At 41.9% G+C, this 24561-nt stretch overlaps 1 protein-coding gene and 1 pseudogene across 1 annotated transcript; one reads left to right on the top strand and one right to left on the bottom strand.

Moving 5' to 3' along the window:
* Positions 1 to 10438: 10438 nt before the first annotated feature.
* LOC148851711 (uncharacterized) lies at positions 10439 to 11302 on the top strand (annotated as a pseudogene).
* Positions 11303 to 23042: 11740 nt separating this feature from the next.
* Positions 23043 to 24399, bottom strand: LOC148851710 (protein MIZU-KUSSEI 1-like). Its single transcript, XM_088943089.1, has one exon. The coding sequence runs from the start codon at positions 24248 to 24250 to the stop codon at positions 23498 to 23500; it is 753 nt and encodes a 250-aa protein (XP_088799215.1). The 5' UTR covers positions 24251 to 24399; the 3' UTR covers positions 23043 to 23497.
* Positions 24400 to 24561: the final 162 nt, after the last annotated feature.

Here is a 24561-nt window from a genome sequence, read left to right as displayed (position 1 = left end):
GGACCCCCTTGGGGACAGTGTCTAGACCGGCATCCTCTGCTCCATCTTCGGGACCTTCATCCTTGGAATTGGGGTCATATTTTGGCTAACGCACGATGTTGTCAGTGATCTGCAAAGTAGTGATGGCGCTCGTGTCAAGCTCGGGGTAGAGGTGCCTAATCAGCCACCGACTGAGCTTGAAGCCCTTACGGTAGGCCTCCGTCATCACATCATCGAATCTCAAAAACTTGACGTAGTCAATGACGGCTTGGTTCTTGGCCTCCTCAAGAACACCTTCGAAGATTGCAATCTTCTCCCTTATGTTCTCCTAGAGGTACCCCACTTCATGCTCCAGCTTCCCCTCTGCCTCATTGAGGCCTTGCACCTCGAGCTTCAAGGCATCCCACTTAGCCTTGAGGCTACTCACCTCGAGCCCTAAGGCCTCCTGACCGACCTTAAGGCTGTTCACCTCGGCCCTCAACTTGTCCTTGTCTCTAGCCATCTCCCCCTTCTCTACCATTAACATCTCGATGAAGCTCTTTTGAGCCAAGGCGTCGCTCTCCAGGTGGTGAACTTGACAACGAGCTGCCCTCAACTCGGTATGGGTTGCACGAGATGACTTCTCAGCCTCTAGAGCCCGCCTCAAGTGCTGATCTGATTGGAGGGTCAAGGCGTGAATAGCAGTGTTCACCTGTGAAAGGGAAACCAGTCAACAAAAAAAAAAAGAAGGAAAAAGAGAAAAAGAAGAGAAAATAACCACCATGGTATGAGTGGCAACTCGGGTGCCGAGCTGACTAGGAGTGAGTTCGGCCCACTCACTGACCTCCCCCGAGTATGTAGCAAGCGTACTCTTCTTCATTCTGCACTTGGGATTCGGGACAAATTGGCTCCCCTGACCCTCCGAGCTGGAAGCCGTCATCTCCACATCGTGAGTGGAGCTCTCGGAGGTCTCGGCAGCAGCAACATGAGCGCTTTCCCTAGCAAGTCGGGTAGGCTTAGCAGCGGGCTCAGTGCGCTTAACGGCAGGTTCCGCCGTCACCTCGGTCACCTTGGGCACAACCTCCTCTTCCAAGTCTACGACAAGCACGGCTGCCACCTCGGGCCCCGAGACAGAGGTCTACAAAAGTCGAGGCTTGGCTAGAGCTGGCGGGGACAGAACGCACGCCTTCTTTGCCACGCATTTCTTCCTCTTCATCTGGTGGAAGAGTTTCTGGTTGTCTATCTTTTCCACCTCCATGGGACCTGCAGTGAAATACAACATCAGTAACCCGAAGCAAATTTATGAGTAGAAAAGCCGAAGTGGGAAAAACCTACCCAGACTCAAGCCTGCTCAGACGAGCTTCTCCTCAGAACTAAAGTCTTTATAATGCAACCCGAGCTTAGCCAGCAACTGGAGCTCCTTCTTGGTCTTCCCGTCCAGGATGACACCAGGGTCTTGAACGGCTATCCTCCAATCGGTGGGGAAGGGCCACCCCATGCTGCTCCAGACTACGAAGTAGTCCTGCTTCCAAGTTGGGACTTTACTTGGGAGCTTGTGCATGAGTTTAAAACCCAAGCGAGGGGACAGGTAGTAAGACTGCCTATGCCCGGGGAGAGCGTCCGAAGTGCTCTTCTTTATAGCCAAGATCGTACTAAGAACATCTAAATCTATGGAAAGAGAATGATCAAAACAAAGAGAAAAGGACCCCACGACATTCCGTATGGAGTTCGGATGGAGTTGGTCCAGGGTAATGTTAATGTGAACCAACACCTCAACGATTAAAGGGTGAAGTGGGAATCTGAGCTTGGCTGTCAGTTGCTCCCTGAAGATCACGATCTCATTGGGACCATGCTCCCTTGGGAAGTTGCCTGTGGGAAGACTATATGAGTACTCGCTAGGGAGGCAGAACCTCTGTAAGAGATCCTGAAGCCTCTCCAAGGTCATTAAGGAAGGCCCGAACTGATCTGGTTCCCGACCTCGGTGGGAGGTAGATGCCAGATGATGCGAAGCCACCCGTACTTCGGATGGCTGGGTAGCAGAGGGGACATCCCGAGCCGAGGTACCTACCTCGGGCTCGTCGATGAGATCGTCCAAAGGAATGCAACCGGACTGGAAGAACAAAATGAACTGGAGGACCCGAGCTAAGAAACCCCTGGCACGATCTCAAACGCTAACGATGAAAGCTTTGTGGTGAAGAAAATGGCCAAGGGACCCCCTATTTATAGCCACAACCGTGGGTTCTTCGAGGCGAAAATGATTTAGCGCATTTTTGACGTCCGCAAAGTCCAAGTCGCTTGAAGTTCGCGCATAACCCGGACGCGACCTGAATCTCTTTTCAGACGAGCCAGGCGCTAGACTGGTACAACTGGATGGAACGCGCGATGACCCAACACAAACACCGACACCAAATCCACCAGCGCGTCATGACCTCCCTGTGCTGGGTCACCGCCGCCAGCGCAGGGAGTGGGGGGCAATTGATAGAGGGTGATTTGGCCCGACCTCGTAGCTCAGGTACACGTAGGCGTGACCTAGATCAAACAGTGACTCAACATGACAGCACAACGGACAAGAGTACAGCTCAGTGGGGAAGTCCCACCGAGTTCAGTACGACAACTCGGCGGGTAAACTACTCACCGAAATCCGCCTCGCCCGCACCACCTCCCCGGGGTCAAGGGACTTCGAGGCGTTCCGAGTTCGGGGCACCCTGACCCCTTTTGAGACCTGAGCTCCTCCCAATGGACTTCGGGCCACTCCCAAGCAAGAATGCACCGATTCTTCTTTAGACACCCCGAGGCACAAAAACCTCGGGGCGGCTAGCTCGGCATAACCAGCTACAGGCAACTTGTCACTTAAGGGACGGCCCAGCTCAGGTAAATTCGTAGGAGAGCAGCTCGGTATACCATAGGATGGCTTCCTGCCCAACCGTTGTACCTGACAAACCTACGAATTGCAGGCATGTCCCCTCGCTACGCCTGCCACCTTTAGGAAGGCGTCCCACACCTGACAGACACGTACCCTGCACGACGGCCCCGCGCATGCCACCTTAGCCCTGCCCGTAGTGGGTGTGGCTGACTGACAGTGGCGGTTATACCTACCCTGTCAGAAGTCAGAGGGCTGGGAGCAACGGAATTCAGCTATAAGGAACTTACCCTCGAGGAACAAGGTATCTGAACATCACCAGCGCAACTAACACTCTTAGCCTTCATTCTCTCTTTGCTTCCTGTATGCAATACTAACTTAAGCATCAGAGCGTTCCTGTTGGGAAACCCCCCGGGAGCTCTTCCTCCTTCCTCTCGTTTTAGGTACATTTCAGGAGCCACGTGAGCGCCAGCTAGGAGTGACCGAATTGTGCTACATCACCTCACAATGACACAATCGAACCTCCCCCTTGAACCAAAGAAAGAAGCTTAGCTGCTCATGATCTGCACAATCTCCATGCTTTGCTTCTCCATGGCCGAACTGCTTTCTTGAACTTCTTGAACTTCTTGGTCTTCTTGATGATCTCCTGGATCTTGGAGTGAGTGATGCTAGAGCTGGTTCGCCCCCCTCTTTATATAGCCAAAGGAGAGGGCTATTTTCCAAATCCTTCTATGAGATCATCTTATCTTTAGGGAGTCTTGATCTTCTTTGAACTAACCCTATCCTAACTCTTATCTAATGATCTAATCTCAATCTTCTTATCTCTCTAGGATTACATTCAAGACTTTAGATATGATAAGACTCTATCCTTGGAGATTATATTCAAAATTTGGACTCTTAACTCTTGAATTCGAGTTGGTCTGCTTTAAAACTTGGGCTGCTTCAAGGTATTTCTACGAATTGCACTAAAGTTGTGAAATGGGCCTGGCTGCAAACTTGCTCCAACTTCGGGCTCGTTTCTGTACTTGATTCGGGCCGAATCTGTTGAAACCCAAAACATAAAAGTTGTGGGATTTTCTTTCATCTTTCTAATGCTTTTTGAATTGTCCAATTCGGAGTCCGGAATTGAGAGTTAGGCCTAGATTACTGACTATCGCCGAAACTATGCAAAATCACTCGATTTGCCCTGTTTTCTTTCAATTGCCTTCTTTATTGCTCTGAATCTAAATACAAGAGTAATGAGTCCATTTAAGTGCTAAATAAATGTAAAAGAGTGAATATTATGGGATAAAAATAGGGTTCTTTTTTATCTCATCAAATCAGGTCGGTCACAGTTTTCTTGTGTGAAAACCAAAACCAACCCGACATGTACTGAACTAGTCTTCCACTAGTTCGGTAGTTTCTAGTTTGATTAGTTTCCTACTTAACTATAACTAGTCTTCTACTAGAATTAGAAAGCCCATTAGGTAATTATAATTAGAATAGTCAATCTATTCTAGTTTCTACCTTTTTATAATCTTTTACACCAAATAGGCAACCCATTAGGAATATATATATATATATATATATATATATATATATAATATATATATATATATATATATATTTTTTTTTTTTCTGAATTTATTTTACGGTGTCATTGTGATTCATTCCGATTCTTACTGTTTGTTTTTGTAGAAATGGAATTCTGATTTTGATTCTTGGCGGAATAGGATTCCCCCATATTCAAGTATGGCCATTTAGGCCCCCCTAGGGAATGGGATTCACAATCTATCAAGAGGTAAAAATCTCATGACAAAAACCCTTCAAGCTCTGATATTAAAAAAATAATAAAATATTATTAAATAATAGTACCAAAATGAAACATTAATTCGATATAATTGAAATAATAATAATAGAATAAAATAAAATAATAAATTATTAAAAAAATTAAGTAAAAAATTAAATATATATATATATATATATTATTAAAATATTCATAAATATATAAATGATAAATACTAATGAACTGATGACGTGGAATTATATAATTAGTGGATGCAGACGATGTGAGCCCACTCGGATAAGAACAAAGACCGCGTCACGGTTTGGACTTTGCAGTTAAAACTCGACAAACTGACGACACTTACTCATAAATTAAAAATCCATCTCTTTTCTTACCAAAAATAAAACAAATCCATCTTATGTTAGAACTCGGAAGTGTGGTGTAATTAGAAATGGATTGGGATGTGCTTCTCAATGAGCACTCCTCACTCCGACCGCACAGCGACATCCTAGTCCCTGATATGCGGTTGGAACATGCCGTGACGTATCCCAGTCCCTGATATGCGGTTAGAAACTTCTATTTTTGGATGTAATAATTAGAAACTCTAAGATGCTATAAGAAGAGAAAACTGAGGAGCAGGATCTCAAACCGAATGGAGATGAATTGTTCAGGTGGACGTCGCCTACCAATAGGCTTTAGATTCCTACCGACGACACAGGAGCTCATCGTTTATTATCTGAGCAAGAAGGTTTTCGATGGAAGTATTTTTCCCGGCCTCGTTAATGATTACGATGTTTACAGTGTGGAGCCATGGAATCTTCCTGGTGCTGGTAGACTGACAGTGGCCGGGACCAAATACGAAGAAGTAAAGAAAGGTAATGAAGCTCTCTACTTCTTTGTCTCCTTGAAAAGGAAGTCGGTAAATGGACAGAGACCCGATCGTCGAGCCGGTGATGGATTTTGGAAGGCTAGTTCCGGGGACTCTTATGTTAAGAATCACATGGGAAAGATAGTGGGTATCACCAAAAGCTTGGTGTATTACCAGTATTCCAAAAATGACAATCGATGCTGCAAAAACGCTTTAAAGACAGATTGGATTATGCACGAACACTCACTTCCCAATCGTAGTGGACAGGTCAGTTACTTGTTTTCTTTTTCTCCTTGATGTTGATGCTATCATTTGTTCCTTAAAACTTTCCTTGCGTGCACCTTATTCTGATTCTGTGTCGTTTTTTATCTGAAATAGTTCCATCAGTGGGTAGTCTGCAAGATCACCAAGACTGGAAAGTTACCTTCTAATTTTCAGAACCCAGATAGTAGAAGGCTGAAGGATATTGCTGACCAGAACTGTTCTTCGTCATATCCCTGCCCACCGGAGGCTGACTCAATAGTTTCTGAGATTGGTAATAGCAAGGAAAACCACTCATGCTTATCTGTTGGCGTGCCAGCTGCTTCTTATATTGATAATCACATTCAGGAGACCAGCTATTCAACCTCGCAGGTAAGGCTGCCTAACAGTTGCTGTCCTGCAACAGGTTATCAATTTCAAGAATCATCCATTCAGAATCAGAGGGACCCGTTTGTAAACTCCGCCATCAATGAGGTAGGGTCCTGCGGTTCCTCTACCCCATCTGCACCACGCGCTGTAGTGGCTATCCAGCAAACAAGCCATAACACCACCATGTATGCGGCATCATGGGATTCTGCAAAATCAACAACATTTTTGTCTTCTGGTTCCAATGAAGCATGTCCAACTTCAGAAGTACCAACAACACAAGATACGACTTTGCCGATCCAATCTGAACCCACACAAGTAGAGAGTAGCTTTGTTCCAAGTAAGGATTCTATGGAGATGCTACAGGAGTTGGAGTGGATCAATGAATTCTTTGAGGGATAGATCATTTTGATAGGATGGACAATTATGACCTTTGTGTCATTGTACAGGAAGCACCAACAACACATGTACAGGAAGACCTTTGTCAGAAGCACCAACAACACAATGTATAGACACAAAGACATTGAATTTTCTTTTGCTTGATGTACAGTCTGTGATGTTTTAAAAGTGCAATGGCTTCTGAATGCCTGAAGGCAAGGCACATGCCTGAACAACTCAAGGATCCATAAGTAGCTTGTCAATCAAACGATTGTTCTTTTTTTTTTTTTTTACTTTCTGATACAATAAGAAAAATAAAGAAATAAAACATTAAAATTAATAATGGGGCATTCTGAACTATGACGACAGGCATAGATCGATATATACAAGGGGAGAGAGAGGTTAGGATCATTTAATCAAGCTTGTCTATTTCACTCTAAAGTTCTAGTGGATCACAGTATCACACAAATTAGTGGAAATCCATGGGCATTTTCTTACCTCTAATAATTTTTAGTATGAAACAAGTAATAAAATTCCAAACTCTGTATGTACATTGTACAGGAAGAAGTTTACTGACCAGGTCAAGGAAGGAGCTTCTCTATGAAACATACCCTATTCTGTCATATGGGTGAACAATGTTGTTGAATTGAACCACATCATGTACCTATAGGGGACCCTCAGGATTGGCCAAATCTCTACTCCTGTTCCAATCTGTCCTACACTCCATCTTGACTTGGTGCATGGTTTTACAAACTAATAAGATTATTCAGTTCTAATTTTTTAATACAAAATATTTCCTCAAGATAGGGCATTTCTTGAACACATAGAAAGGTCTTTCAGTCCGATTTTCTGTTTCATGTATAGGGTGGGAGATGAAAAGAAGTCCTTTGGGTCTCTAGCTAGATTAATTTGTCACATGGAAGGGTCCTGGATATTTAGGAAAGTGACTTGGTTAACAAACGCATTCTCATGTTTGTCTCTATGCATGAATATATATAATCTCTGCTCAATGTGTACTTGAAATTTCTGTTAAATGCATAGTGTAACCTTTGATCTTGTCAATTCTGCAGCTTTTGGATGAACTAATTAACAGTGGGGCTCGGGGAACCTTAATTGATTGTGGTGCATAAAATTAAATTAAACTTGTATATGTCTACTGCTTTCTCAATTTTTCCTTTTTGGGGTTTGATTAGTTGTGGTTGCTATATTACCAAAGCTCTGCATTACCGGATTACTTTTAACCATTTGATTTGCAACGTGTTGCTATGAAAATTTTAGAAGCAATGTGGACTGTCCAAATTTAAAAGGAAACATTTATAGTTTATACAATTCAAAAGGACTGGCCTATCAGTGCTCATACTACAATCAAATAGGAAGAGATAAAATGGTCAAATGGCATGACCAGAGAGAAGCTTACTTCAGATTTTAGTTTTCTTTTATAACATCCCTTATCACATTAGGATTCATACTTAGACTAATGCAATGTAATACTTGCTAAATATCAAGCTCAGAAAGCTTACCTAGGATCAACATGAGAGATATATTGTTAATGTTGCAATAGAAGTTGCTTTTTATTTAGCGCTGAAAAGGAATATGAAATGCATTTATTCTCCCAGGTAAGATAAGGAAAGAAACTTTACTTTCTTCTAATTTGCCTCAGAATTCAGAAATACAGGCACTACTAGCTAGGTTTTGTTCAAGAGAATAAGTTAGTGTTTCTTAAATCTTAACAAGGAATTTATTACTTGAGTTTGTTCGTATCAAAGTAGGGATCATGGATGTAAGGGATTGAATCATGGTGAAAAGGGTTTACTACCCTTAGTCAATTGCTTTTTGTTATCCCTAATTGACTTTTCAGGCAAGTATCAAACAGGGTCTTTGGACAATGAGGAATCCTCTTGGGAAGAAAATCCCTCTTCTGGTAATGCTAGTGGGAATTTGGAACCTTGTTAATTGATCTCTCTCTCTCTTATTAATTGGTTATGTTGACATGAAGGTCCTCTTTAGGTATAAGGAGCTCTTCTTCATAGTTTAGAGTAAAAGGTGTTTTGATGTATGTATTGATGACTCATATTTGGATCCTTTGACAGTATAACAATCAGCTAGAACATTTTTCAAATATCTTCACACGATCTTTCCATCAAAGCAAGTTTAGTGGGTAATTTACTCGATGACTCATATTTGGACCACAATGTTTACTTCTTACAACCCAATCAGCCACCTTCTTTCCTTCTCGCCATGTGTGGATGTTATAGAATAGTTCTAATTGCTTGCTATCGGTGTTCCAATTGCTTGAAATTCAGCCCATGAGTAAGTTTTATTTACCACTTCTTTCGTTATATTTAAAATACTCGAATACAATTCCAATATTTATATGTATAGAACAAGTATTAAAATGCTAAATCCAGGTACCAAAAATGTTAAAAATAGGTCGATATCAGTGTGAGACGAGATCTGCTCCACACATGGGTGGGTGCCCCACAAGTACATCCACCATGCATTGGGAACATTTTTAGCCCATAATAATAATTTATAAGTACGGGAGATATTCCCAATGCATGATAGTATGTGCATGTGAGGTCGGTGTGAAACGCACTATGTGAGGAGAAGATCCAGTCTCTCAAAAGGTTGGTGAAGTTTTGCAATAAGGCCAAGCCGGTGGTCATATAAAATCTAATTGCTGCCTTAAATAAGGCTAAACCCGCGGTGAATTTGAACAAAATTACCTTAAATGGCGAGCGATTGACCCCGCCTTAGATATAAAGTAGCGATCAAAACTCAAAAAGCCTAAGCCCTCCGTTTCAATCCAGGGGATGGGCTCGTGGGACGCACTCTGTGAGTAGCCCACCCAAATTCCTTAGTCAGAAATTTAATTATGAGTTATGACAAGCCAAGTTGTGCCTTTCCATGTATAGCTAAAACAAAAGTAGAGAGGGGATCTGCTACCAATAAAATACTTCCAACACTGTTCAAATATACCATTGCAGCCGCACATTTAGGAATGTCTCGGTTGTCTTTGTCTTTTGTCCTACATGAAAGATGCAGGGGTGTTCAAATTTGGGTGATAAATCGAAAATCAAACTAAACCAAACCGAATAAGTTATTTCAGTTCGATTTGTTTTTTGTTTTTTTTTTTTTAATTGGTTATTGGTTTCCGTCCAATTTGGTTGAGATTTTCAAATGAAGCAAATTGAAAATTGAACTAGTGCTTTTATCTAATTAAGTATATTAAATATATAATATTCTATTTAATACTTATTAATTAATAAATTATTATCTTTTCTAATGACTAATTTGGCAATTCTTTATTTTGCTTTGGGTCCATCCTAATTTTTAATTAATAATAATTAATTAAATTGTTAAATTGGGAATTGGAAAAGATAATAATTATTGTCTAAAGACTCCAAACAACTAAAGTATTAAAACCTAGACTAATTATTAGTTGTTCATTATTTCTTTGTGAATAATGGGTGTGGTTGCTTTAATAATTAGTGATTCAATTGCTCCTTAAATGAGTGTAATTGCAATAATTGTTCATTAAAACCTAGAGTAAAGACTAATAGTTAATTGTTCATTAATTATTATGGCATAGAAAATTAGGTTCATATGTTGTTTTCTAGATTCATTAATCACTCAAGTTTGTTTCTTCATGTGGGGTTTTGACTTTGAGTCAACAAAAGAAAGCGATAGAGAATTGTCCAGAAGCTCCAATGAGAACACTGAGATGCCACTACACCGCGAGGTCATAAACAATGGGACACTAATAAGTTTTGAAAATTGAAATGAGATGAGACCGTGGGCAATTTTCCTTCAGTGTCAAGTTCACTCACAGCCTCGATGTGCTCTTCAAGTTCTGTCTATAAATACCTGATCCTTTGCAATGGCTACAGCCGCTACACATCAATCGTTCTCAGCTTTCTCAAATTCTTTGCTTTTAGTTTGAGCCGGTGATAAACCAACCCGGTCCTATCTTAGGTAAAAGATGATGAGATCCAAAGTTGTAGCTCTTGCGTTGTTGGTTTTAGTTAGTCTTGAGCTCTCCTCTGCTGCTAGGTTTATGGCCTATGGCAGTGGAGGGGGAGGTGGGGGAGGTAGTGGAGGTGGTGGTAGGGGTGGATCGGACCATGGTTCCGGCTACGGTTCAGGCTATGGGTCTGGGAATGGTGGCGGTTATGGTGGGGCACAAGGAGGAGGGTATGGAAGTGGTAGGGGTGGTGGAGGTGGTGGTGGATCCGGATATGGGTCTTGATCTGGTAACGGCTCTGGATATGGTTCCGGAGGTGGCAGTGGCTCAGGGGGCAGCGGTTCTGGTTATGGTGGGGCACAAGGGGGAGGGTACGGAAGTGGTGGGGGTGGGGGTAGTGGAGGTGGAGGTGATTCCGGGTATGGATCAGGATCTGGTAGTGGTTCTGGCTATGGATCCGGAAGTGGAAGTGGTTCCGGTTATGGATCTGGAGTAGTTGCAGGTGGTGGGTATGGAAGTGGAGGTAGTGGCGGCGGAGGTGGAGGTTCTGGACGTGGATCCGGAAATGGTAGTGGGTATGGTTCGGGGAGTGGAAGTGGATATGGTGCCGGAGGAGCTGCCGGTGGAAGTGGTTATGGAAGTGGGGGGGGAGGAGGTGGTGGAGCCGGCTATGGTAGTGGGAATGGGAGTGGGTCTGGCTATGGTTCAGGAAGCGGTAGTGGATCTGGCCATGGTGTTGGTGGAGGTGCAAATGGTGGAGGTTATGGTAGTGGTCAAGGAGGAGGAGGAGGTGGTGGTGGAGGTTCAGGAAATGGTTCCGGCTATGGCAGTGATTCTGGTTATGAGTCTGGCTATGGTGGTGGTCATGGCCAATACCCGTAAAGGACCTAGCTATGAGATGCTATACAACCCCCTCTCTTCTCTCTCTCTCTCTCTAAGATGAACTAACTTTGTCTTCTACCTGTAATAAAACAACCGTTGCTGTTCTTCTCTTGCCCTATGGGCGTATCATGTATGAAAGGGAGAAGACAACAACGGATTGTGATCATATGCATGTAATCCTGCATGTACTTGTGTTTCCAATGTGTATTAAGAATAAATTAAGTAAGATCTCTTCCATGGACATGTAGTAGGGGAAGCTCACTCTCGTCCATCCAGGTTTTACTCCAGCATAGCCCTGCAAGATAATTAATGATAAACCCACCATGTTAAATGCTAAATTCTACATCTTTAAGGCCCATTAATCAAGGTTAAAAGAACATTAATAGAGAATTTACCTTCTGGATAGCAGATCGGAAGGCAAGCGAGAGAGAATCCTTGACATCAAGCAAAAGGTGACCATAGGGGCCGGCACAAGCACACCCACCTCTAGCCTGTATTCCAAAGAGATCGTTGAGTAGCTTAGCGACGAAAGGCCCATGCAGAAGCACACACACCCACCTCTGTCTCTGATTCTTCTGCCCTCTTCACCCTCGTCTGAGGGTGAATTTGAAGTGGTTAAAATAAGGAAAGAGATGATTGATAGTCTCTTGGCTTTTGTGTTTCCTAACACCCATATGTTTGGATTTGGGAGAAGCCTTCTGAGGGCTGCATTTACATATACATGCTCCTGTTCTTCAATCACACTGTAACCAATATACTCCACCCAGAAAGCTAGGGCTGCTCGGATTTTCTGGATGATGGGTGGGGTCCTGGCGTCTTCTCTCTCCTCTATGTCTTCGTAATATAAGGTATCCTACACATCATGTTCGTATATTATCTCAGCCATGAACATCATCAAATCAAACCAAATTATATATAAGAAACTGACGGGGTTTAATTTTAATTTGAATTGAATGGGGCGTAACCTTTCAGAGAAGCCATTGACGAAGCTGACAGTCCCTCCTCCGCAAGTTGATGGGGGAGAAAATCTCAACTGATACAAGGCGGTGTGTTGCGGACACAGAAGCAGTAGACACACTCGTAGGCGAGCCTAACCACCGTGGCCAGCAGCAGCAGTGAAGGGCAGCAACACGCACAGCAGCCCGCATAGCAGCACGCACCGCCCAGCAGCGCACAGCATGCATCGCGCGGCAGCAGCACACACCGCACGGTAGCAACACTAGGCAGCAGCATGCACCACACGGCAGCAGCACTGTGAGACGCACGCACCGCCCAACAGCAGCAGTAGAGCGGGGCCCACACGACAGTTCATCAGGGTAGGCCCACACTTATCTTGCCACAATACCTCTGCTCGCCAACTCGCCGCCAACTACATTATCCCTCATCCCTTATCCTTATCTTCTTAGAAGGAATTCTGTTTGCCACTAGAAATAGGAGTTGTGTTACTATTAGAAATAGGTAATTTATTTAGAAGTAGAAGTTTGAGTTTGATAGGGCTTACCCTAGCTTAGCCGAATCCAACAAATAACCCCCTTTTGTAATCTTCTATTTAAGGAGCTATGAATTGAAATAAAAGCATTCAGTTTCTAGTCAAGAGAAGAGTGAGGAGAGTTCAAGTGGTCTCTTATACAAATCACTCATTCGGTTTTCCACAATAGAATATGCACGCAAGGGAAGATGCAAGGGAAAGCAAGAAATTCTCCCCATAAACCGACCTATGGCGAAATCCTATGCCCGGGCCCATAACACGGTGCTCATCAGGAGAAGACCAGGAGTTCCAGGCCCACCAAGGAACTTATGTGGGCTGAGTAAAAGAGCATCGTAGCCATCCAGCTCTCCTGATCGCATGTCGATCTCCACGTATGGACCACTGCACCAATTTATATGAAAATTATTACTAATTAATATAAACCAGGCACACGATACATCCGCGCAAATGGCAAATGGGGTTCCACAGAAGCACAAATGCATTTATACCTAGCAGAGAAGTCAAAGCATGCAAAGGCACCATGTTCATGAAGGAGCCGAGCAATAGCTCGTGTGTCTGAGTAGACTCCGGTGACGTTGCTAGAAGCTGAGAATGAACCCAACATATGACGATTGGAGGATTTATAAGTCTCAAGTTGATGTTTCAGAGCTTCCATATCCAACAACCCCTCTTCATTAATTCCAATCTCGATCACCTCCGCTAAGCTCTGGCACCATGATAAGGCATTAGAGTGGTGCTCGAATGGGCCAACGAATACCGCCCATCTCTCCTCATTCTTCAGGGTCTTCAGCATTCTCTCTCTCTCATGATTGACGGAACTGCAATTCCCATCACTTCTTGGAGACGCTTGATAGCAGCTGTGGTGCCAGAGCCACAGAATATGAGTGCATCGTCGATTCCACCTCCTAAGCAACTCTTGATATATTGCATTGCCTCATGTACCAACTTAGTTGTTTTGTATCCTACGAAGCTGTCACTTGTGTGAGTATTCCCTGCACACATATTGATGAATCCGTATTAATCTCCCCAGGGACAAAACTTTGATTAATAATCAAGCAAACTCAAAGGTTAAAGAGAGAGAAAACTCAAGTAGCAAGAAACTTACCATAGAAAGGAAGAACATCATTGAGAATGTAATCTTCAATGTAATGAAGACCTCTCCCAGAAGCAGTGTGATCAGCATAGGTGAGGAGTCGTTTTCCGTAGGGGGTGTCGAATTCTACGTTGCCTCCTACCAACTGTGAGATCAACCAAGCGAATTTTGTCTGAGCGGGAGCACTTCTATCCACACCCATCTCAAGCATCTTAATGGGCTTCGTTTGGTTGATTGCGTCATTGGAGTCTGAGGCATATCTTCGCACAGAAGGGTTTCTTATCAGGGCTTGAAATATTTTCCTGGCATAATTGTCACCGAGGGGTGTTGGTGAAGATGGGGTCGCTGTAACTTAGGAGGATAAGCTTTGAGGCGCGTCTGAAAACACTGTTTTTAGAACGTTATTTGCCCCCACTCAGTTTTACTGAGTTTGCTGTTGGGTTACAGGCAAATTCGTTCCCAGGATACAACAGAGCCTTGGGCAAGAATCTGCAACCAGCAAAGTTGAAGAGTCTCCAAAGAAACTTTCTGTGAGACTGTAGTAGGCCGGACTGGGAGAGAGATGGTGAATTTCGAAATTGTGTTTTTGGAGTCTGATTCATGCTCTTTAAATAACTTGTGAAGAGGTATGAAGAAAAGGTAGGTGCTGGTTTAGAGAAGGCACCTTGAACAGTCACAATTTCAACCATTGTGACTGTTTAAAAAGTTGTTAACAGTTGGTGACTGTTAAATTTGAATTGTGCCTCTTGATCACACCCGATCGAATCGTGACTGCTGATCTCATCAATGGTGATCAACGGTCATCAACGTACCAAAATCAGAGCCGCCCATCGCAAGCCACGCGGGTGCGCGCGATGTGCGAGCAAAGTGCGCCTCTAAAGCGCCTCATTGCGCCACACACACGCGCGCACATGTGTGCACGCGCGTTGCACGGTATCGAATCCCCATACTCTCCTCTACTAATTCTAAGGAGTGTAAATCAGCTCCTAAGCTCCTCTTGAAATATTGAAAACAAAACTTATAATTTTCCAATGTGGGACAAGTTCAAAATTGGGTTTTTGTAAGAGAAAAACTTTTTTTTTTAAACAATTGTACAGGTGCAATTTCTCATGTAATTGACCAATCAAACCCATTGGATTTAATCTCTTATGAGATTAAAATCCAACAATCCCCCACATTGATTGATCAATTACATAGTTCTCTCTCAATCCAAACTACTATGACACAGTTATGCATACAAAAGGTGTTTATCAACTTAAACCTCTTGCGAGTATAGTTATCTCAGAGCCTTGTCAAAGTTATTGGTGGTAAGACCTTAAACCAACTATCCTCAAGACAGACCGGAAACACATATACACATAAAAATGTTCAGTCTCTGCAAGAGTTTCAAATTTTGCTCAGCACTGTTATGGCCATGTGCTTCTTTCTTGGTTTCATGAACAATCCTGAGAGCAAACCCAAACCCTTATGAGAAGCAGCACCACTTCTATGTTCACATAAGTGAAGTTCCACTATGTGCTCCGTTATTTGACACATTTCAGAACTTCATTAAGAGTTTATCTCAACCTCTCGTTATAACGGACAACACTGTTTATGTTGTGATGGGAAATTTCTCAATGTTAGTGCTAACAGTCACATTGTTGTAACTTGTTGTTACCCATTAAACCCAATACTAATGGCCTTTCAGTTCAGGTTGGGTTACTATTACAGGTGACTAAGTAAAGGGTTTTAATCCCATCTCTTTGGTTGTCATTCTTACCAATTCTCTGGCTAAGCCCTTGGTAAGAGGATCAATCAAGTTTTTATTTGACCTCACATAGGTAATAGTGATGACTCCATCTTGAATCAGTTGCCTAACAAATTCATGTCTCAGGCTTATATGTCTGGACTTACCATTGCAGGTACCACTGTAGGCCCTTGACAAAGTTGACTCACTATCACAGTAAATGGAAATTGGAGGCATAGGACTAGGCCAAAGTTTTATATCCAATAATAAATTCCTAATCCATTTAGCCTTTTTTTTTTCCAGCAGCCGCTAAGGCTATGAATTCGGATTCCATGGTCGAGTGAGATATACAAGTTTGTTTCTTGGATGCCCAAGAGATCGCACCCCCACCAAGGACAAAAATCCATCCAGATGTAGACTTGTTATCTCCATTACCGGTAATCCAATTTGCATCAGTGTACCCTTCTAGTACAGATGAATAATCACAATAAAACAAGCCAAGTTTCAGGGTTCTCTTGAGATACCCAAGAACTCTCCCAATTGCCTTCTAGTGCTCTACACCGGGATTACTTATAAACCGACTTAATTTACTTACTGTAAATACAATATCAGGTCCGGTACAAAGCATAGCATACATCAAGCTCCCTACTGCACTAGCATACTCAAGTTGTGCAATTGATTCCACCTCCTAAGCAACTCTTGATATATTACATTGCCTCATGTACCAACTTAGTTGTTTTGTATCCTACGAAGCTGTCACTTGTGTGAGTATTCCCTGCACACATATTGATGAATCCGTATTAATCTCCCCAGGGACAAAACTTTGATTAATAATCAAGCAAACTCAAAGGTTAAAGAGAGAGAAAACTCAAGTAGCAAGAAACTTACCATAGAAAGGAAGAACATCATTGAGAATGTAATCTTCAATGTAATGAAGACCTCTCCCAGAAGCAGTGTGATCAGCATAGGTGAGGAGTCGTTTTCCGTAGGGGGTGTCGAATTCTACGTTGCCTCCTACCAACTGTGAGATCAACCAAGCGAATTTTGTGTGAACGGGAGCACTTCTATCCACACCCATCTCAAGCATCTTAATGGACTTCCGTTTGGCTGATTGCGTCATCGGAGTCTGAGGCATATCTTCGGACAGAAGGGTTTCTTACCAGGGCTTGAAATATTTTCCTGGCATAATTGTCACCGAGGGGTCCATCTGTTATTGGCTCACCACCATAGACGCTCTCAGTCGTCGAAACTTCTTCAACTTCCATTCTTGCGAAAAGGTGGAAGAAAGAAGAAGAGCTTTTGAAGGGTTATGAAAGAATTGCTCTGATGAAGAGTTGAAGACAAAGAACAAGAATGTGTTAAGTTTGTTCTTCGGATGGGATAATTGTTTGAGATCATCGAGAGGGTGAGGGGTTTTTATATATACAAGCTAAGGAGGCAACTGAAAGTCAAGTCGTGTATCACTATTTGAATAGCATTTCAGCCATTTGACCGAACAGATTGTAGTCATATAAAATTGTGTGCTCCACCACAGCCCGCTTGTGCAAGTTGACGATGACTGGGAATTCCCTGATGTAGCCATATAGAAAGGAATCAAAACCAGGATTAGGGGAGCCGCCTCCATTTTCTCTCTTTCAAGGTATTACCCTGTGAGGACGTGTTTTCAAGGTCACATATAAGGCTTGACCAAGAGCTTATATATGTGACTTCGTCTTATGGTTTATTTATTGTATTATTTAGTTTCTTGACTACCCATAAATTTTCTTTTTAAAACAAAAACAACTGCCACATCAGCAACAAGAGTTTGGTTTTGCTGACGTGGTAGTGGTAGTTGTTTTTGTTTTGAAAACAATGTCATATATATATTGGGGAACACCACTTTGTTTGTAACGGTTTTATCCAACGACCAATGAATCGATCAATTCAAGGGTACTTAATTTCGTTTTTTATTCAATTTCTCATCCCGGAAAAACTTCAACTACCTACCTGACAATAGATTATGTTTTTTCAGTATTGCTTTCAAAGACCAGTTCGGATGAGCACTTAGGCCCCGTTTGGTTCGTGGGAATAGGGGTCTAGCTATTTCGATTCCAACTGTTTGGATGGGTGGAATCGGAATCCCATTCTCATTCCTGCTGGAATGGCATCCCTCCCTTAAAAATGAAATCTCATTCTTGCTGATTTTAATTCTCATTTCCATTTCTGTTTAAAAAAAAAAGATTATGGGAATGGATCATTCATATCCCAATTCCGGAGGATTTCGATTCCAATTATGAGCCAAATGGACTCTTAGAAATTTTTTTACACCTATCCCTTAAAATACCTCAGTCTACCCTTGAAAAAAAATTAATACCCACTTTTAACATTTGCCAAAATATTTATCAAGTGATGATTTAATGTATACAACCTATGAATGTATTAGAGTTTAATTGGTCAACTATTTAAGTATTGCTAGCATCTTGATCCTACCACCTCATGCATTCTAACGCTGTGTTAACACAACCTAAGGCTGTTTTTGGAAGTGATGCAAATGGAGTGTAAATTCCGGTTCAAGGTAAATTTGCATTCAGCTTCACTTTTGTTTGTGTTTGGCAACATTACATTTATGCATTGACAAATGACAGACCAATGCATATTTACATTGATAAAAAAGTGTAAAAGTACATCAATAAAAAAAAAGTAAATTTGCATTCAAGTGGGCTTTTGATAAAAAAAATAATAATAATAATAAAAAAAAAACATATGCCTTATTGAAATTCACGTTTGCATCCATTACATCTAAAAGTCTGTTTGGTAAGAAGATAAATTTGTCAGTACAAAACTAATCCAATTTTACAATTTATATAAACCGTTTTACACTTTACATATTTGCATTCACACTTATTTGCATCATTTCCAAATGCAACCTAAAGAAAAATGATAATCTATCTTCTGGTTTTAGAACCAAGCCAAAAGTGAATGTCAAATCGAAATATTAATGATACCAACTTGGCCACCAACAAGTAAGCCCCTTTTCTGTTTATTAAGAAACAAGACTGAATTAGGTGCATATGGTATTCATCACCTTAGTCCTTTTCCAGCAAACATACCAACTCGGGATCAAATCTTATTTTCACGAGGATTGGAGGTTATGGGGATAGGGGATGGGCTATACCGTTGTGTAGCCCCCATAAAAAAAATGCAATTGTACATTTTGCTTTACTAAAAGGGTTTTAGTATGATACTAGAAAGATATAGTACCGGAAAAGCATACAGCCAATCAAAAGGTATCATAAAAGAGGTGACTACTCAAGTGGTATTTATCAAAATTCATGAAAGTAATTTGATTGGTCAAAGTTCTTAAGGTATCATGTCTTTCCAATATCATAGATTTTTCTTTATTAAAATTCTTCATTTTTATCAATTTATCAAAATTCACAGAGGGTGATTGGTCAAGCTAGACATTATGACAGTATAGTTATTCCAATTATAAGAATGATTCATTTTTTGTATATTAGGCTCTGCTTGGGAAGAGCCTACTATTGGTTGCAGTACCAATGGAAAATTTGTCTTGCCCACAAAAAAAAAAAAATGAATGATTGAAGTTCCTCTTTTATTGAACTATTAGTTATTCTTGTTCTTGAATTTGTAATACCTTATAGTCTAGGACTATCTACATATCATAGTGAATAGGAATCTTGCCACCGGTGCATGAATACATGTAACAGTGGCAATTGGGCAGATTGGGTTGGGTTTGGTTTGCGTCAAGTTTCAACCCAATGCATTTAACCCACCAACACATTAATGATCTAATTAGATAATGTTAAATGGTTTGCATTGAACTCAAATATGCTTTCACCCAATCCAATCCACCCAACCCATAAATCTTATAACAACTTGGTTTATGTAGTTAAAATGAAAATCCAATGAAATAGAGTCATTTGATTATGTTTGGATTTCAGGTTCAGTGGAGTCAGTTAGGTTCAAATCAGTCAAATCAACTTGAACCATCTAAATTAATTTGTCTTCAGGCTAATAACATCAAGAGTGTTCCAACTGTTTGAATTCCAACCGTCCAGTTGAACAGGTTCAGTCATATGGCAGGTTGACTCAAATCAACCCAAATCAGGTTGGCACGGGTTCGAGACCAAGCTGACTGAAGCAATTAGGATGAGAAGATCATGCCATTCGGATTAGGGTTGCATTGGTTCAGACCAGACTGGCCCAAATTGGAGTTGGCTTTGGACTGAACCAGGTTGAACTGAGTTGGACCGGCCAATCCTGATTGGACTTGGTTGGATCCAAAACATCTAGATCCGCATCAGACTTCTCGACCTGAACTGGATCAGCTTTGGTTGGGTCAAGCCAGACCAAGTTGCCATGGGTTAGATTTGGGACAGGGCCGCCGGTCCAAATCGGGTTGACCTAGATTGCTAGGTTGTTTGGGTAGATTTGGGTTGGGTACAATTGGGACATTCGCGCTAGAATCAAATCAGACCAAATTGGGCCATTCGATTGAATTTGGATTTATGTCAATTTGGGTAAACTATATTGACTCAAGCCAAAACTAATTTTAGTCAATAATTAATAGAAAATTATTGCATTAATAATAAATTATTTCACACAAATGAAGAAAATTAAAGAAAAATGGTTAAGGAATTCATACTTGTATCATTAATGATTAACCCAATGGATATCGCCAACCTGGCCCGACCTAAACCATTTAAATTGATCCAATGGGTCATCAACCCATTTCCAACATGCTAAGTAAATGGATGGATTGGGTAGGTTAGATATTGGGTGGATTCAATGGGTTGGGTGAGAAACTGCCACCCCTACATACTGACAATGACTAATGACTAATGACCAAAAGAAGAAAATGTCATTGGGAAACAAAACAAACACTGCAAATTAAAGAGGTATCATCAAAACCTACTTCCATTTCATTTCAAATTACCTTCTGAAAAATTTATTTGTTAATAGTTAGACTCTTTTAAGTTCTTTTTGACTCTTTATTTTTTTTTTTTTTGGTAAATTAGAAAGACCCCCTGTAGTATGGGGTTAATGACAAATACCTCCTGAATTTTCACTTTGCAATAAACACCCCCTTTGTTAGAATTCGATCAATTAACTTCGAAAGTGATTCTCATCCAACTGTTTATTTTTTTTTTTTAATCCCCAAACTATCAATTTCTTAATTATTTGAATGATTTATGATTCGATTAATTATCAAAATATAACATTGAAGCCGTCATAGTTGCTCTAATAGATCTTTACATATTTTAGGTTGGATCCAATATTCAAATAAAATAGTAGAGATTTCTGTTGAAATATATAAATTTATGGCATGTTTGGCTCTTGCGATGGGAATGGGAATATTTCCATTAGATTCTCTTTTTAAAGCGTTTGCTTGAGTGGATTGGATGGGAAACCATCGGACATGGGTGCCCATAAACAATGAAGTAGGCTCGCACTGGAATGGTGTGACCCCAATGAGAAAAGAAAAGTTTGGGAAAATGATATCCGACTCTTCCTCTCAACCTTGAGTAGCTAACCATCAACACCTACCTACGTCCACAAAGGTCATGTCGCCGATGTCGTTCCCATGGGATCTCTGGCTAAGGTACGACCAGAACCATGACCATCGATGATCGACGACAATTTTTATACCTGCTTTTAAGTCATTGGTCTCCTTGTGTTAGGGGAAAGAAATGGTCGTTCATCGGCCAGAAGCCATTCTTTTCGACGGGAAGAAATGCTTTGTTCATCTTTTCTTTTTTGTATTTTTTATCAAGATCTCTCTCTTTCTTTCTGTGTTTTAGTCGCCTCATGGCCAAGAGTCTGAAGTTGTCTTCTTCATCCTCTGCGAAGGTCAAATCCATTGTATTCGAAGTTATCTTCATCATCTACGAAGGCCAGATCTGTTGTTTTCTTCCCATGTTTTCTTCATCTACTAACCCCTGTCTTCTTCCCATGTCTTCTAATGTCTCAACAACAAAACACAGAGCGACGGAAATGGAAAAAAAAATTCTTGATTTATTGGAAAAAGGAGTGCATAATTTTTTTATTTTAAAATGAAGAAGACATTTATGTTACTAAAATAAATCAAGTATTTAAAAACGACTTTTTGGTCAATTAGGGTTTAAGAGAAAATGAAAAGAAAAAGAAAATAAGAAAAATTGAGATGGGCATTTTGATAATTTAATGCATTCCATCATCTGATTTAACAATCAGGGTCTTTGTCACAAACGAAAGTTAAATGGGTATTTGTCACTAACCCCATAGTATAAGGGGTTTTCCAAAAAAAAAAAAAAAAAAGTATGAATCTTTGTAATTTACGCTTATCTCTTTTCTTATTTCAACTCTCTCCTTTATTCTTTTTTTCGGTTTTTTCTCATTTTATATATATTTGCTTCTAAATTAGAGTGGTCATCGAAACCGGGTCCCCGACCCGAAACGCTCTAAATGGGGTAGATTTTCTCCCGTTACAAATGCATGCGGGTCGGGTTCGGAGAATTTTTTTTGCCCTGAACCAGGGACGGGGCGGGGATGGAGTCTGCCTATAAATCCCCGAACCCGCCCCAACCCCGGTTGTAATTTACAATTATACCCCTTTTATATATAGTGTGTATTAGTGTATTAAATTATTAGGGTAAAATTGTATTCAGTCGACAGAATTTCACACTTCACTGTTCAACTTCTTCGCTCGCAGAACCGCAGTGTCGCACAACACAACCGCCGACCGCCGGGCATCGCCGCCACCGTAGAACCGCCGATCGCCATAGCACAGTGCACAGAGTTGCGGCTCAGTCTGCAACCGCAGTTCGCAGTCTGCAAGCAACCATCATTTTTGCAGACTAAGAAACTAAGAAGTAAGAAGTCTTGTACTCTCGACCGCCGGGCGCCACCGCCACCGTAGAACCACCGACCGCCAGCCGCCAACCACCCTAGCACAGAGTAAACCAGTTTTTAATTTGTTTTGAAAACAGCTCTAACTGGTACTTTTCGTTCGTGACTTCTGTAGTTCTGTTGCTTCTTCTGTAGTCTGTTGCTTCTTCGTGACTTCTGTGAATTGAAAGCTTCTTCTGTAGTTCTGTTGCTTTTACCTCTAAGGGTTTCCCTCCTTCTTGACTTCTGTAATTCTGTTGCTTTTACCTCTAAATCTTCTTCTGTAGTTAATTGCGGGGCGGGTACATGTCGGGGATTCCCCGTACCCAACAGGGCCGAGGATGGGGGTTGATTCTTCACCCGATACCGAGGACGGGGCGGGAACGGTGAGTGCCTGCCCCCCCCCCCCCCCCACCCCCCCTACCCGCCCCGTTGCCATCCATAGTCATCGATTTGGATCGAGAGAGAGACAGGAGAAATCCAATAGACCTATCGTATAATTCATATGGTTCCTTTTCCATTTGTTTCTTCTTTTCTGTTTGTAGCGTTATGATGATCAGAAGTATTTACAATAAAAGGTAAATATCTACAATTGATCTTTTTCTTTTGTCAATGAAAATATATTTGTTAGAATTTTTCAAACCTTCCCAACACAACAATTTTAGTCAGAGATTGCCTTGGTACCTGTGCATGGCCAATTCTAGGATGTGAAGAGCAACCTCAAAGTGGAGCACAGACCTGACGATAAAAATGGCAGTGGTCTCCTTCGAATAGAGAAACAGAAGGAATTGAAGGAGCTTCAGCTGGACTTAGAGAAGCAATATACTGTTGATGAGCTTCGATGGAGAGATGGTCGTACCGTTAGACTTTGGGACTTAATTGGCCTTTAACATCCTTATCTTCTCCCTTCTTACTCTTGCAACAATTAGTGTCTAGTAGTAGTAGCAGCCATCATGCATGCTTCATGTAATCCTTTGCTTTTCATCAATTGGAAATGAAGGTGTTCGATCGATAGAAATTTCAGATCCTGATAAGGAAGATGCTGAGCTCGGGGCCACTTTTGCCATCTGGGTTCATCATGTAGAATGTCTCGGAGTCCTTGGACACAACCACACGCTCAATGTGCGTTCGGGTGTAGGCTAGCTCTCCATCTGGCGAGCCCGCTGTGTCTGTAGGTAGCACACCTGCACCAATTGACACAGCATGGAGCAGTTGCATGACGTTTAAGTCATTCTCTGTTGGGTCTCTCCGCACACTATAGCCCACTTTTCTGCCGTTCCAAAACATAATCCAGACAGGCTCATCGATGAGTCGTTTTGCCTTCTCTGCAGCGTGCTTCTCGCACTCGAGCGCAATCCTGGCGAGGCCCATTCCCATCTCTTGGAGCAGCTTGGCTGTGGGGATAGCAAGCTCAAGTACGAGCATGGGAAGACACCTGGAGCTTTCTTGGATGGCGAGGTTGGCACGAGCCTTGCGATATCCAAAGAGGGTGCCTGTCATACGAATTCCTCCACGTATGTGGTCTTCATGGGACTTGCGGGGATGTATAGGCATCTTACAGCCGGGTGTGATGACGGGGAATGCCCTGAACACCAAACGAAAGCGCCTGAAAAGTTTGATAGATTTCGATGGTTTTTTCTGAGGTTTTGGCTCTTCCAGAGAGACGTGGGGATGGACAACTAATTGCATCTCCGACTCCGGCGTGACTGTGCTTGTTTCTTCTCGCAGTGGTTGTGACGAGTGCTGTTCCTCGGCCTGAGGTATCCATGCCATTTCTTGCTTCAACTGGATCTCTCTTGTTGGGGCTCGGAGCTCATACTGGTCATGGTGGTGCTAGTGCTGCCTGCGGCGTGTGTGTGTTGGTGGTGTTTCTGAATGTCAGGGAGCTCCTGTCTTTCTAAGGGACAAAAGCTTGGTAGTGTTTGAAGGTTCTTGGGAAATATGGTTTAGCTATGCTTCTTTTTGGGAGGTCAATAGCCACTTTAGGCCTTCTTTTAGCCAAACATAGCGGCTTGTACCCAAACTTAATGGCTAAAGATCCTCCAAGTGGCCATATTAATTTTCCTTCTATTTCCTCTCCTTCC

Source organism: Nelumbo lutea, chromosome 5 (genome assembly GCF_056320005.1).
Source record: "Nelumbo lutea isolate HS-2025 chromosome 5, American lotus-T2T, whole genome shotgun sequence".
In the NCBI taxonomy this organism is placed as follows: domain Eukaryota; kingdom Viridiplantae; phylum Streptophyta; class Magnoliopsida; order Proteales; family Nelumbonaceae; genus Nelumbo; species Nelumbo lutea.
This window is presented reverse-complemented; position numbering and strand designations above follow the sequence as displayed.

Excerpts from the sequence above, each read along its gene's own strand:
- LOC148851710 (XM_088943089.1), bottom strand. The coding sequence starts at position 24,250 with ATGGCATGGATACCTCAGGCCGAGGAACAGCACTCGTCACAACCACTG.